This window comes from Rhinopithecus roxellana, chromosome 6 (genome assembly GCF_007565055.1).
Source record: "Rhinopithecus roxellana isolate Shanxi Qingling chromosome 6, ASM756505v1, whole genome shotgun sequence".
NCBI classification, from domain to species: domain Eukaryota; kingdom Metazoa; phylum Chordata; class Mammalia; order Primates; family Cercopithecidae; genus Rhinopithecus; species Rhinopithecus roxellana.
Window position 1 is genome coordinate 89,761,706 of NC_044554.1, and position 13,128 is coordinate 89,774,833.

The window sequence follows — 13,128 nt, forward strand, 5'->3', positions numbered from 1 at the left end:
GCTTCAAAGTGTAATCCTCCTTAATGACAGATTCATGATGATGAGACCATTCTTTTTGATACTGCAGTTTTAAGAAGTGACCCAGAAAACAGGCTTTAAAAGCAACCTCTCCCATTCCCCTTTACCCTAAGCAAAGACCCAGATTAAAAGAGACTTATCTTGTATGAATATTTATGCTACAGCCTCTGCCAAATCAGATTAGGGGAGTTCATCCCGCCAGGCAAACACAGGTTTTGTACTCAGATTTAATGAGAAACTGACATGTTAATAGCATATTGATGCATCCATCCATCAGGAAATCCATACAGCACAGTGAATGTGCACCGTGCATCTCGGGGCCCAGGAGAGTTGCTGTCTTTGTCACTTTTGGTTCTACGAGGAGAGCTGTTGTTGCAATGAAAGGGGTTCCAAAGATATTCTGCCTCACACCAAAGATGAGAGGTTGGAAATTCTGGTCTTAAAATGCCTGGAACATCCCTTTCTTGACACTACCAGGGAATGTGTGAGACAGAGGCCGATTCCTCTAAACAGCAACTTCCAAGGCGCTTCTGAAGAACCAGACACCACAGGGTGTTAATAAGTATCATGAGAACAAAAAGCTCAGGTCAAAATGTTGGGTAAATGATGAGCTGAGCAGACTTTTTTTTTTTTTTTTTCCCAAGACGGAGTCTTACTCTATCGCCCAGGCTGGAGTGCAGTGGTGCGATCTCGGCTCACTGCTATCTCTGCCTCCCGAGTTCAAGCGATTCTCCTCCCTCAGCCTCTGGAGTAGCTGGGATTACAGGCACCCACCACCACACCCAGCTAATTTTTATATTTTTAGTAGAGACAGGGTTTCACCATGTTGGCCGGGATGGTCTCGATCTCCTGACCTCGTGATCTGCCTGCCTCAGACTCCCAAAGTGCTAGGATTACAAGGGTGAGCCACTGTGCCAGGCCCAGACTTTTTAACTGTAGAACTTCCACCCTGTGACTTTCCAGGAAACAAATAAATTACGCTATGCATCCAAACTTTTTAGACTTTGGAGTTCTTCCTTCTCAAAGCACCACCCCCTCAGAGCATACAACTTTTTTGTGCCATGGAGCCCCTTGGCAGGTTGGGGAAGCCTGAGGATCCCTTCTCAGAATAACATTTTCATTTTATTTTATTTTAGACAAGGTCTTGCTCTGTCAACAGGCTGCAGTGCAGTGGCAAGATCACGGCTCACAGCAGCCTTGAACTTTTAGGCTTAAGCCATCCTCCTGCCTTAGCCTCCTAAGTAGCTGAGACCACAGGCATGTGCCACTATACCCAAGTAATCGTTTTGACTTTTGGTAAAGATGGGATCTCACTGTGATACTCAGGCTGGTCTGGAACTGCTGAGCTCAAGCAGTTTTTCCACCTTAGCCTCCCAAAGTGCTGGGATTACAGGCGTGAGCCACTGTGCCCAGCCAGAATAACATTTTCAAATGCATAAAAATAAAACACGTAGGATTACAAAGAATACCAATTCTATTGAAATAAAATATCAAAGAATATTTTGAGATATTAAAAAATGAGCATATATAAATATATGTGCTTCTTTTTGGATGTGTTAAATAACAAGATAAAAAGTTGGTTCTAATAACTACAGTTGTTTTAAAGTATTGATGTTTTAAAGTGTAAGATATACTTGATCCTCATGGTTCACTGATCACATGTTTGTGAATTCACCTCCTTGCTAAAATTTATTTGTAACGTTAATGTGCACTTGTGGCACCTTTGCAGTCATCTGTGCCCATGCACAGAGCAATGGCAAATTTGGGTTGCCCAACTGGCACGTTCCCCAGATGAGATTGGTTGGCAAGGTGAAGTTTTGCCTTTTTTTTTGAGACAGAATTTTGCTCTTGTCACCCAGGCTGGCATGCAATGGCACGACCTCTGCTCCCTGCAACCTCCGCCTCCCAGGTTCAAGTGATTCTCCTGCCTCAGTCTCCAGAGTAGCTGGGATTACAGGCGCACACCACTATGCTCAGCTAATTTTTTGTATTTTTGTAGAGACGGTGTTTCCCCATGTTGGCCAGACTGGTCTCGAACTCCTGACCTCCAGGTGATCCACCTGCCTCGGCCTCCCAAAGTGCTGGGATGACAGGCATGAGCCACTGCGCCTGGTTAAGTTTTGTCTTCTTGTTTCAGCTCTCATACTGCAAACCTGCGTCCTCTTTGCAGTATACTTAGTGCCACGTTTTTGGCATTGTATGCTTTTTCCCGATGATGTTGCTGTTTAAAATGGCCATGAAGGGCAGTGCTGAAGTTCTATCTAGTGCTGTCAAGTGATGTGCCACAGAAGGCTGCAACACGCCGCACAGAGAAAATCACCCCAGTGGTAGATGAGCTCTTTGCAGCCAGGAGTTACAGTGCTGTTGCCTGTGAGGTCAATGTTAATGAATCCACTGTATATTAAATACGGTGTCTTTTCAACAAAAACCACATGGAAAACCAAGTTATGTGTTGACTGGCTGGTGAAAATGTTGAGACTGCAGGCTCACAGGAACCTAGCCTTGTGCTTCCCCTAAGGACAATGGTTCAGCATGTGCTAACTCAGTGTTCACGGCAACTTTATAGAACATAACTGTTATGAAAAATAAGAAACAACAGTATCCGCAACAACTGCAATGTGATGTGAAAATATTTGTGACAAACACTAATTCAGCTGTGTTTTGTTACCTACATTCATTATGAAAGGAAAGGCTAAATTTTAGCATTCGCATTTAGAAGACAGTGAAGACTTATTTTTTTCCCCATTCAAGTTTACAGGCACTATTAATTCTGGAGATCCCTAAGGACCCTAGTTAAGAAGATTTTCTCTAGTGGGATTAAATCAGTGACAGAGAGCAGGGAGGGATAGGGAAGCTGGTGTGGATTCTGGGGAGATTCAGGTCCAGTCACATTGTTTATCAATACAAGTCCCATCCAGAGATTTTTAGCTGATCTGCTTCTTCTGGGGAGCTGACTTTATTTTTGTCACCAGGGCCTAAACCCAGAAGGCTCAGCACGAAATGAAAAATGCCAACTGTGGGTAGAAATAGACATTTTGGTAATTACTCATGTGGCAAATGGTGACCTCCATTTCAATAGCGAAGGGCAAGCCAGGTCTCTCCTCTGATAACAAGAGAGAGTATCTGTTTCTTTTTTTTTCTTTTTCTTTTTCTTTTTTTAGAGACGAGGTCTTATTCTATTCCCCAGGCTGGAGTGCAGCGGTGCGGTCTGGGCTCACTGCAGCCTCAACCTCCTGCTGGGCTCAAGTGATCTTCCCAAGCAGCTAGGACCACAGGTGTGTGCCACCACACCCAGCTAATTTTTGTACTTTTTGTAGAGACAGAGTTTCACCGTGTTGCCCAGGCTGATCTTGAACTCCTGAGCTCAAGCGACCCTCCCACCTCCGTCTCCCAAAGTGCTGGAATTATAGGTGCGAGTCACAGTGCTTGGCTGGGAGAGAGAAATTATAATAGAGTTTTGGGGTGTTTAGATGAAGATGACACAGAAGCCCCAAGTCCCCTCACCAAGTGTGCCCAGGGAGGAAGGCGCCTCTGATGGCTTTTCTTTCTCACTCTTCTCACCGTGATGAGCGAGGAGCGTGATTCAATGGGTCTAATTCAAAAGTGTCAAAAAAGAGGCTGCTGATTTTGCTTTTAAATAGCAAGAAATAACAGTGTGACCTGGAGAGCAACACTAACTTCTCATTCATTTACTCATTCAGTGCTATTTGTTGTGCATCTGCAGTGGTCAGGCATTGTGTTGGGGGTTGGACACAGGAGTACACGTGACCAGCCAGGTACCAATCTCATGGAGCCTGCAGTTCAGGTTTCGGTGCTTTTTTCCACAGCCCCTGCAAGAATGGGGAGATGGGGAGGGCTGCATGCCAACCCAGGAAAGCCCTTCAGGTGCCTCTCAGTGGACGATCCTCAGACACCATCATTCTGGAAAACTTGAGGCTGAAGACAGTAGCTCAAGGGGCACCAGTGCAGAAATACAGGATAAGCGCTGTTATAAGAAGTACACAAAGCACAGGGACAGAGCATTCTCAAGCCACAGAGAAAGACTTGGTCAAATCTCAAAGAAGGAGCGTGTCTGGAGCATTGAAAAGGCAGGCAGAAGTGAATGAGCCTTGCCCGGGCCCCTGATCCAGGGGAGAAGGCCTGACCTCAGACTCTAGTTTTGCAGGCAATAGTGGTATTTAGTATTGATTTCCATGTGGTATTTATTTGCAGTATTTGTGTTTTCTGAAAAAGTGAGATGAGGTCACCATCCTCGTCTACCTCTCAATTCCTTAGTGCTGTGCCTCAGAGTAAGGTCAGAGTTCAGGATTTGGGTACCTTTGTTTTCCTGCCTGAACCATTCAGAGGATGGAACTGGTTAGATGTTAGGTGATTCCCCAAGGTTGTGGGTGGTCAGGTCTAAGATAATTTAAACAGTCTTTTTTAGAGGGGTGGGAAGTGACAGGTTCAGAAAAGACATATAGGGTGGGAGAAGGGAGGTGGTCAGGCCGGGGGACCCTCCCTTTACTCTGGAGTTTCCTGTACAGATTAAATAAGTGTACTTTGGGTATCTATCACCTTAAGTATTTGTCTTTTCTTTACGCTAGAAACAAATTATTTCCTTCTAGCGATTTGAAAGGAAATGTACAATAGCATTTTGTAAACTATAGTCACCCTACTGATCTGTCAGACACTAGGCCTTATTTCTTTTATCTAACTGTACATTTATACCCGCTAATCAACTAATAAAATACTTTAAAGGAAAAAAATTGTATTGTCATTTTTCTGGACTTTGTGAGGTTATATGGTACTTGTCAACTTTTAAACATTTGTCATTTGTGGTGATTTCTTTCCTCATTCTAAATGTGTATTTAAGTTCATATCTAATTTTGTATTTATAGTCTTGTGTTATGTTTTTCAAGGGGGCCTCATGAAGCCTGGTCTGCCCCCTTGTGTGAGTCCTTGGCAGCTGACCAGCCACCTGCATAGGAGGAGCCTCAGCTCGCCAGGCCATTTTTAAGAAGTTACTGACACAGGGAGGATCAGTCCCCTGGCATGCCAAGACCTTGGGTAAATTGCTGAACATCACTGGACTTCTTAAGTGTTTTTAGAAACTCCTTTTAGAACAATTAGCTGTAAAGGGCACAGATACTCTCTTGCTTGGAATGGCACCCAAAGCACTTTATTAAAGGTTATTTCAGGAACAATGGAAGGGTTACTGATCCCAGGAGCAGACAGAGTTGCACAGTCATCCAGATATGCTCTTCGTTGAGAGAAAGACATTTTGCAAAGATGCTGCTGAAGGAGACTCCTTTGGGCCTGTGACGTAGCAGCCCTCACAGGGTTTGTGGCATGAGTTTACCCAAGCCTCTGCCTCCCTGTGCTCCCCAGGGGTGCATGCTCCTGAGAGGCTCAGTGCCCGCCTTGGTCTCCAAACACCTGTTTAATCTGGGAGTTGAATGGATTCTCCTTTCCCAGGATTTGGGGCCACTGGAGCTGCACCTTCTCCCAGAAACGATCCGCAAACAACAGCAAAGCCACCTGTGAGAGAGAACCGAAAGGAGGAGGAAAAGGGAAATTAGGACGAATCACTTACCAACAAGATTTCCCACGTGCTTTCTGCCAGAGACAGCCTCTAGGATGGCCCCGTGACTCCCAGCCCCATGTCTCTGTATAAATTCCATCCCTTGCTGGTGGTGGGACCTAGCACTTGGTTCTAACAGAGGAAATGTGGCTGTGGTGAGGAGACGCTGCTTCAGTGATGCTGTCACGTTGTGTGAGGCTTGGCCTTGCTAGTGGCTCGCTTCGGAGGCTCTCCTATCTGGGCTGAAGCTGAGGGTGATCCAGCTGCTATCCAGCCTGAAGCTGGCTCATCAGTCCTGCAGACTCACGGGAATGAATCTGCCAACAGCCCGAATGAGTTTGAAAGTAGTTCTTCCCCAGATGAGTCTCCAGATGAGAACGTGGCCTGGATACCACGCCTTGATTTTCATTTGTGAGACCCTAAGCAGAGGACCCAGTTAAGCTGTGACCCACCAAAACTGTGAGATCATAAGTGTGTATTGTGTTAAGCTGCTAAGTGTATGTAATTTGTTTTTTCAGTAATAGATTAAAAATTCACTTTATCAGAAATTCACTTTTTATTTTTCTGTGGACAGCTAGCATTTTCTGCAGGCCTAAGGCTTGGGTTTTAGAGGTGAACATGGTATGTTCTTCCTTCCAGAAAGTCTCAGCCTAGTAAGGTAACCAGACATGCAAAATGACACCACCAAGCCCACAGCGAGGGCTGGGAGGATGATGCACACACCGGAAAGGGAAGAGGTGTCACTTCTGTCTGGTGGGGGAAGCGGTGGGATCTCTCTGAAGAAGGTGGTGGCTGAGATGAATTTTCTAGGAGTTCCGCAGACAGATGATGTGGGGAAACAGTGCAGTGGTAGAGGACACAGTGTGTGCAAAGGCTCAGAGCTGTGGGAGAGAATGACATGTTTGGGGAACTACAGGTGCTTGGGAGTGGAGGCTGGCTGGGTCCCTGACTGGGTTGGGGGGGATCCTGGCAGGCTGTGAGTGCAGGGAGTCTGGCTGAAGTGCCAGAGAGGAATCCTTAGCTTAATACACAGCAGTCTCGACTCTGGCTCTCCCAGTCTGAGACTTGCTCCCTGGTTCTGCTGTCCCATGTCAGGTTTCCCTTTATCCATGATGTTAGCTGGGTCCATTCTTGGTTGTCCAGTGTTTGGCTTGTCATTAACATGCCTTTGAGGAAGACACTCTTTCTCTGCAGACAATGCCCTCATTTAGCAAATGGGACCTGGCCAGGCCTGCAGACTCCATCCAGATGGCTCCATCTCAACAGTGGTTTTCAATGCTGAGCAATGAGAAATATGATTGCTGAAGGCCTCCCAGAGGGGAATACATTGTTTGGGAAGGATGCTCAGGGATATCCCCGACTTCTCCCCACAGGGCAGCTCACAGTCCCCTTCCTAATAGGCAGCGGGGCCAACTCCCTCTCTGGGCCCAGCCCTCTCATCTGGACATTGAGTGGATGACAGAAAGTGATCCAAAGTCCTTTCTGTGTCTGACTGTGTGTGAGATTTTAGTAGAGAAAACTAGGCCTGATTCAGTCACTGCATGAAGTCCTCAGCATTTTAATGTGTTCTGAGCCTTCTAAGGTGGACACAAACTTCACTCATCCCACTGCATAATCTCAGTCATGTCCATGCAGTGTCTCCCCCACAGCATAACACATAGACACCACACACACATACACCACACCCCTCACAACCCCACACCACACACACATACATCACACACACACTCCCACATGCCACACACAAACACCACACACACACTACACTCCTCACAACCCCACACCACACACACAGACATCACACACCCCCCACATACAGAAACACCACACACACCCCCTACACACCACGCACACCACACCCCTCACAACCCCACACTACACACACATACATCACACACACACCCCCCACACGCCATACACACACCCCACACACCACGCACACCACACCCCTCACAACCCCACACCACACACACAGACATCACACACACACCCCACACGCCACACACAAACACCACACACACACTACACTCCTCACACCCCGCCACACGCACATACATCACACACCCCCCACATACAGAAACACCACACACACCCTCCACACACCACGCACACCACACCCCTCACAACCCCACACCACACACACATACATCACACACACCCCCATACCCCACACACCACACAGCATACACAGAAACACTACACACACTACACACCACACATACATACACCACACCCCTCACAACCCCACACCACACATAAATATATCACACACACACCCCACACACCACATGCCACATACACACCATACACACACCACACACACACCACACAGATACCTCACATGTACACCACACACAGATACACCACACGCATCTCACACACACTACCACACACCCCTCACCACACATACTCTCATATATACACACACATCCTACACATACCCCCCACACACCTCAGATACCACCACATGCACAGTCACCACATACACATATCACATACACACACAACCCTTACCACACACACACCACACACACTACACACACCACACACACCCCCTACACCCCCTATACCCCCATCACACACACACACCCTACATACCACACACACACACAAACACCACACATACCTCACCCCCACACACCCCCACAGAAAGCACACAGATACCACACACACACACAGCAAAACCACACACCATACACACCCCACATATACTTCTTTGCACTTAAACGCAGGAGCACGGCAAAGGCTGCCTGCATAGCTGGCCAGTGCCCCAGGGAGGGCTGGATCGTCTCTCACACAAAGCATCAGGGTCTTTGAAGACAGAGGCCTGGGCTTGTGGCTGTTTTCCTGCCATTTCTCAACAAAGGAGGCTGCTGCCAGGTCTGTGGAAAATTACTGGTTCTTCTTTTTTATGTTGTTGGCTTGCAACTTGATACACCTAAGCTGTCTTTCTAACAGTCATGTGGTATCAAGACATTTAGTTCCCCGTCGGTGTTAATAAGGCAGGAGACAGGGTGAGGGCAAGAAGAGGGAAATGAAAATGAAAGAGCTCAGATCTGAGCATTTGGTAACTGTTTGGTTTGAACGCAATTAGTTGGTTGTCACTCTAATAAGGAATAAAATATTTATGAGCAGGCATTGAGAAAATATTGAGCTGAAATGAGACTGGCATGCTTATCACTAAACTAGAGACTTGTGATAAAATGATCCACTGTAATCATTCATTCATTTGACAAATATTGACTGAGCACCAACTGTGGGTTTCTCATACCGCCATTTCCTGTTATAACTTCCACGAGGCACTGCACAGGGTAGGGCACAGCTACCCTTTCCTCTCTTTATCCAAGTTAGTTTCTTTCTCTCTCTCTCTCTCTTTCTCTCTCCCTTCCTTGCTTTCCTTTCCTTCCTTCCTTCCCTTTTCTTTCTTTCCTTCCTTCTTCTTTCTCTCTCTCTCCTTCCTTCCTTCCTTCCTTCCTTCCTTCCTTCCTTCCTTCCTTCCTTCCTTCCTTCCTTCCTTCCTTCCTTCCTTTCTTCCTTCCTTCCTTCCTTCCTTCCTTCTCTCCCTCCCTCCCTCCCTCCTTCTTTCTTTTTTCTTCTTTCTTCCTTCTTCCTTCTTTTCTTTTCTTTTCTTTTCTTTTCTTTCCTTTTCTTTTCTTTCTTGTTTTGAGACAGGATTTTGCTGTCACCCAGGCTGGAGTGCAGTGGTCAGATCTCGGCTCAGTGGAAGCTCAGGTTCAAGCAATTCTCTTGCCTCAGCCTCCCCAACAGATATTCTTTTATGCTTCTCTATTCATAGTCTAAAATATTAAAGCAAAACCTGTTCATTCTAGAAAAGCTGAAAACCCACTTAAGCAAAAAGAGAAAAACACAATAAAAGTCATCTGTAATTAAAATAGAGGCAGCCTCTGTTAACATGGGGTGTAGAGCCTTTCTGATTTTGTATCTTTTTTTTTTTTTTGAGATGGAGTCTCACTCTGTCGCCTAGGCTGGAGTGTAGTGTTGTGATCTTGGCTCACTGTAACATCCGCCTACCCAGGTTCAAGTGATTCTCCTGCCTCAGCCTCCCAGGTAGCTGGGATTACAGGCACATGCCACCACACCTGGCTAATTTTTGTATTTTTAGTAGAAAGGAGGTTTCACCATAATGTCCAGGCTGGTCTCGAACTCCCAGCCTCAGGTGATCTGCCTGCCTCGGCCTCCCAAAGTGCTTGGATTACAGGTGTGATCCACTGTGCCTGGCTCTGATTTTATATCTGAATACACACACACACACACACACACACACACACACACACACTGGATTCCTCTTGAATATCATTTTGTAATCTGCTCTTATTGAAGTCGAATTTAGACACAGTAAAATGAACTCTCTTTGGTAAACAGTGCCATGAATTTGACAAATGCATACAGTTGAGTCATTGCTCCTATAATCTGTAGTCTTATCATATTTACGTTGCTCTACATTATAAACATATTTCTGTGTCACTAAAGGTGTATCTCTTTGTTTTGTTTTGTTTTGTTTGTTGTTGTTGTTGTTGTTTTGAGAAGAAGTCTCGCTCTGTTGCCCAAGCTGGAGTGCAGTGATACGAACTTGGCTCACTGCAACCTCCGCCTCCCAAGTTCAAGCAATTCTCCTGCCTCAGCCTCCTGAGTAGCTGGGATTATAGGCATGCACCACCACGCCCAGCTAATTTTTGTATTTTTAGTAGACGGTGTTATTCAGTGCATGGTATGCCATCAGATGGATGCAAGCTAATTCATTTTACCAGTGGAAACTTTTATTATATAGCCTCCACCCCAACATTTGTTCTCAGGATGGGAGGATGGAGACACCCTCCTCCTGCCAGTTCACACAACCTTGGCAGCTCAGGTCATCGGTTCCCCTACTAAGCATGTGTGTGGAATAATAGCTTTTCCAGAAGCATGCTAGGGAATGGGTGCTCTGATTAAGTAGGATCTTCTGGTTAACAGAGGTTCTTTTCCAGGTATTTTCCTTTGTAGTTGAACATCTTTCAGAGCCCACTTTCTTGTTAAGTTGTATATAAATACATCCAATTCATAAGACAGTAAAGCCCAGAAGTGGTTTCACAGTTCATCAAGTTAGCTTCTTGTAATACAGTGTGCTGCTTTATCCAATCACCTGATGATCTGGAATCATGCTGGGCCATCCTTACATTGGCCTGTGACCACTGTGCAGAATGTGGGAGGAGAGTGGGCAGGATCTATACTGACTCCAGGATGCACTTGACTTTGATTCCTTGAGTAAAATCTCTGATAAGAACTTCCCTTGCTGTCCTGTGACTCTGTGTTTGGTCATTTAAAAAATCTTTTTAACATACAGCTTTTCCTTTTGTCTCTGTCTCTCTGGACTGGTTCCCTACCAAATCACCCTCCACGCCGCTACTACAGGCGTCTTTTTAGATCACAAGTCAGGCTATTTCTTTCTTCCTTGAGAACGTCCAGTGGCTCCCCATCTCCCTCAGGACCAAGGTCAAGCCCCAGACAGATCTTCCATGATCTGGTTCCTTAATAAGCTGTAGATTTCTCCCTCTGCCAACTCCACGGTCATACTCTCCGGCTGCACCAAGCGCTTTTATTCCCTCCAAAATGCCATGCTTTCTTTCATATTCAGGTCTTTGTCCATGCAGTTGCCTCTGCTCAAAACACTTCCTGCAACCCCTCTTTGCTTCCCTTCACTCTACTAGTTCACGGTCTTAGTTTTGACATCACCTCCTCTGAAAACATTTTTTTTTTTTTTTTGAGATGGAGTTTTGCTTTTGTTGCCCAGGCTGGAGTGCAATGGCACGATCTTGGTTCACTGCAACCTCCTCTTCCTGGGTTCAAGCGATTCTCCTGCCTCAGCCTCCTGAGTAGCTGGGATTACAGGCGTGCGCGCCACCATGCCCGGCTAATTTTGTATTTTTAGTAGAGACGGGGTTTCTCCATGTTGGTCAGGCTGGTCTAGAACTCCCGACCTCAGGTGATCCACTCACCTCGGGTTCCCAAAGTGCTGGGATTACAGGCGTGCACCACCCCACCTGGCCTGAAAACATTTTTGAACACCTCTCTCTCCCATCCTACCCCATAATGCTCTGTGGTGTTCTGTACTTGCACAGTTGGAGGCATTTACTGCTTTATATTTAATTGTTTACTCATCATTTTCCTACTCTATACTATAATTTTAAATGGCAGGGCGTTTTCTTGTTCACTTTTGAATTCTCACTGCATTTGACACTGGGTAGTCACTCAATAAATAGTTTTGGATGGCACTTTGCCAAGCTGGACTTTTCAGCTCAATATACATGATAAATAGGCAGGCTTTAGGCCTGGCTATCTGTTCTTGGCCACTTTATCACCGGCTACAGCATGTGAACAAATCTTGCAGGAACAGCATAAGATTATGGCACATATTGATTTTCAGCTTTTGACTGTGTTTCAGTCACCAGATATAGGTGAAACTGAGTGCAAGATAGAGCCCCAATTTGACAGACCTTGAACCCCAAAATCATTTTAACAGTCAGGGACAGAATGGTCATTTGATAGATGGGATAAATATATGCTGGGGGATAAAACAAAGCTGTCTTTGATCCTCTTCTTTTTAGTTTGTTCCTGATACTCTATGTGACTATCTTTTCATATGCCCATTGTCTACAGAATCAGAAGGGTAAGATGCTACTCTGTGCAGAGAATGACAAGAATTGCTATCTAATAACTGTTAGAAAGAAGGGGGCCAGGTGCAGTGGCTCACGCCTGTAATTCCAGCACTTTGAGAGACTGAGGCGGGTGGCTCACCTAAGGTTGGTAGTTCGAGACCAGCCTGACCAACATGGAGAAGTCCCGTCTCTATTAAAAATACAAAATTAGCCAAGCGTGGTGGCACACGCCTGTAATCCCAGCTACTCAGGAAGCTGAGGCAGGAGAATCGCTTGAACCCAGGAAGGGGAGGTTGCAGTGAGCTGAGATCACGCCATTGCACTCTAGCCCGGGCAACAAGAGTGAAACTCTGACTCGAAAAAAAAAAAAAAAAAAAAAATAGAAAGAAGGAATATACACAAACTCTTCTAAAACCAAAGACATCATTTTTGGGGGAATAGACCCTGATATTTAACCAGAATCTAGCCAATAATTTTCTTTGATCAACTCATCCAATTGATACACAGGAAGGTTAGAAATTCTAAGGGCATTATTCTGATTTGTGTGTGTGTGTGTGTGTGGCTATTTAAATCTGTGAGGTGGGCATTTAATACTTACTTTAAAATTTGCTCAGCATTTGTGGGACACCACTTTCACTCATTTGTTGGGGGAGTGGGCACCCTTCTAGTTCCTTTTGAGGTGATTCTTACCCCTCGCATGAGCACTGGTTGAGCCTAGAGTTGGAGGAAGGTAGGCTGTGTTTACCTTCATTCAGGCTTCTGAGGAGACAATCAGCCCTCTTGTGGCCTGGGTCTCGATGGCCAGCCAGGGAGCATCCTCAGGCATGCCCCTCACATTTGTACCCTTTGGTAGCCACACGATGCTTCCCTAACTGCTGGAGCAGAAAGACTCCA

The 13,128-nt window shown here is 45.8% G+C and overlaps 1 protein-coding gene across 3 annotated transcripts in view; it reads right to left on the reverse strand.

The window, feature by feature from the left end:
• Positions 1 to 5,102: 5,102 nt before the first annotated feature.
• The window catches only part of AOAH (acyloxyacyl hydrolase), a 208,937-nt gene continuing 200,911 nt past the window's right edge, over positions 5,103 to 13,128 (reverse strand). Inside the window, exons 21-22 of one of the 3 annotated variants that reach the window (XM_030931868.1) lie at positions 12,833 to 12,948; positions 5,401 to 5,538 (exon numbers count right to left, since the gene is read on the reverse strand). In XM_030931868.1, coding sequence (XP_030787728.1) covers positions 12,868 to 12,948 — 81 coding nt within the window. In that variant the 3' untranslated portion in view covers positions 5,401 to 5,538; positions 12,833 to 12,867. Of the gene's footprint in view, positions 5,539 to 12,832; positions 12,949 to 13,128 lie in introns of all 3 variants that reach the window. The other 2 variants (XM_030931867.1, XM_010361136.2) reach the window with 2 other exon arrangements.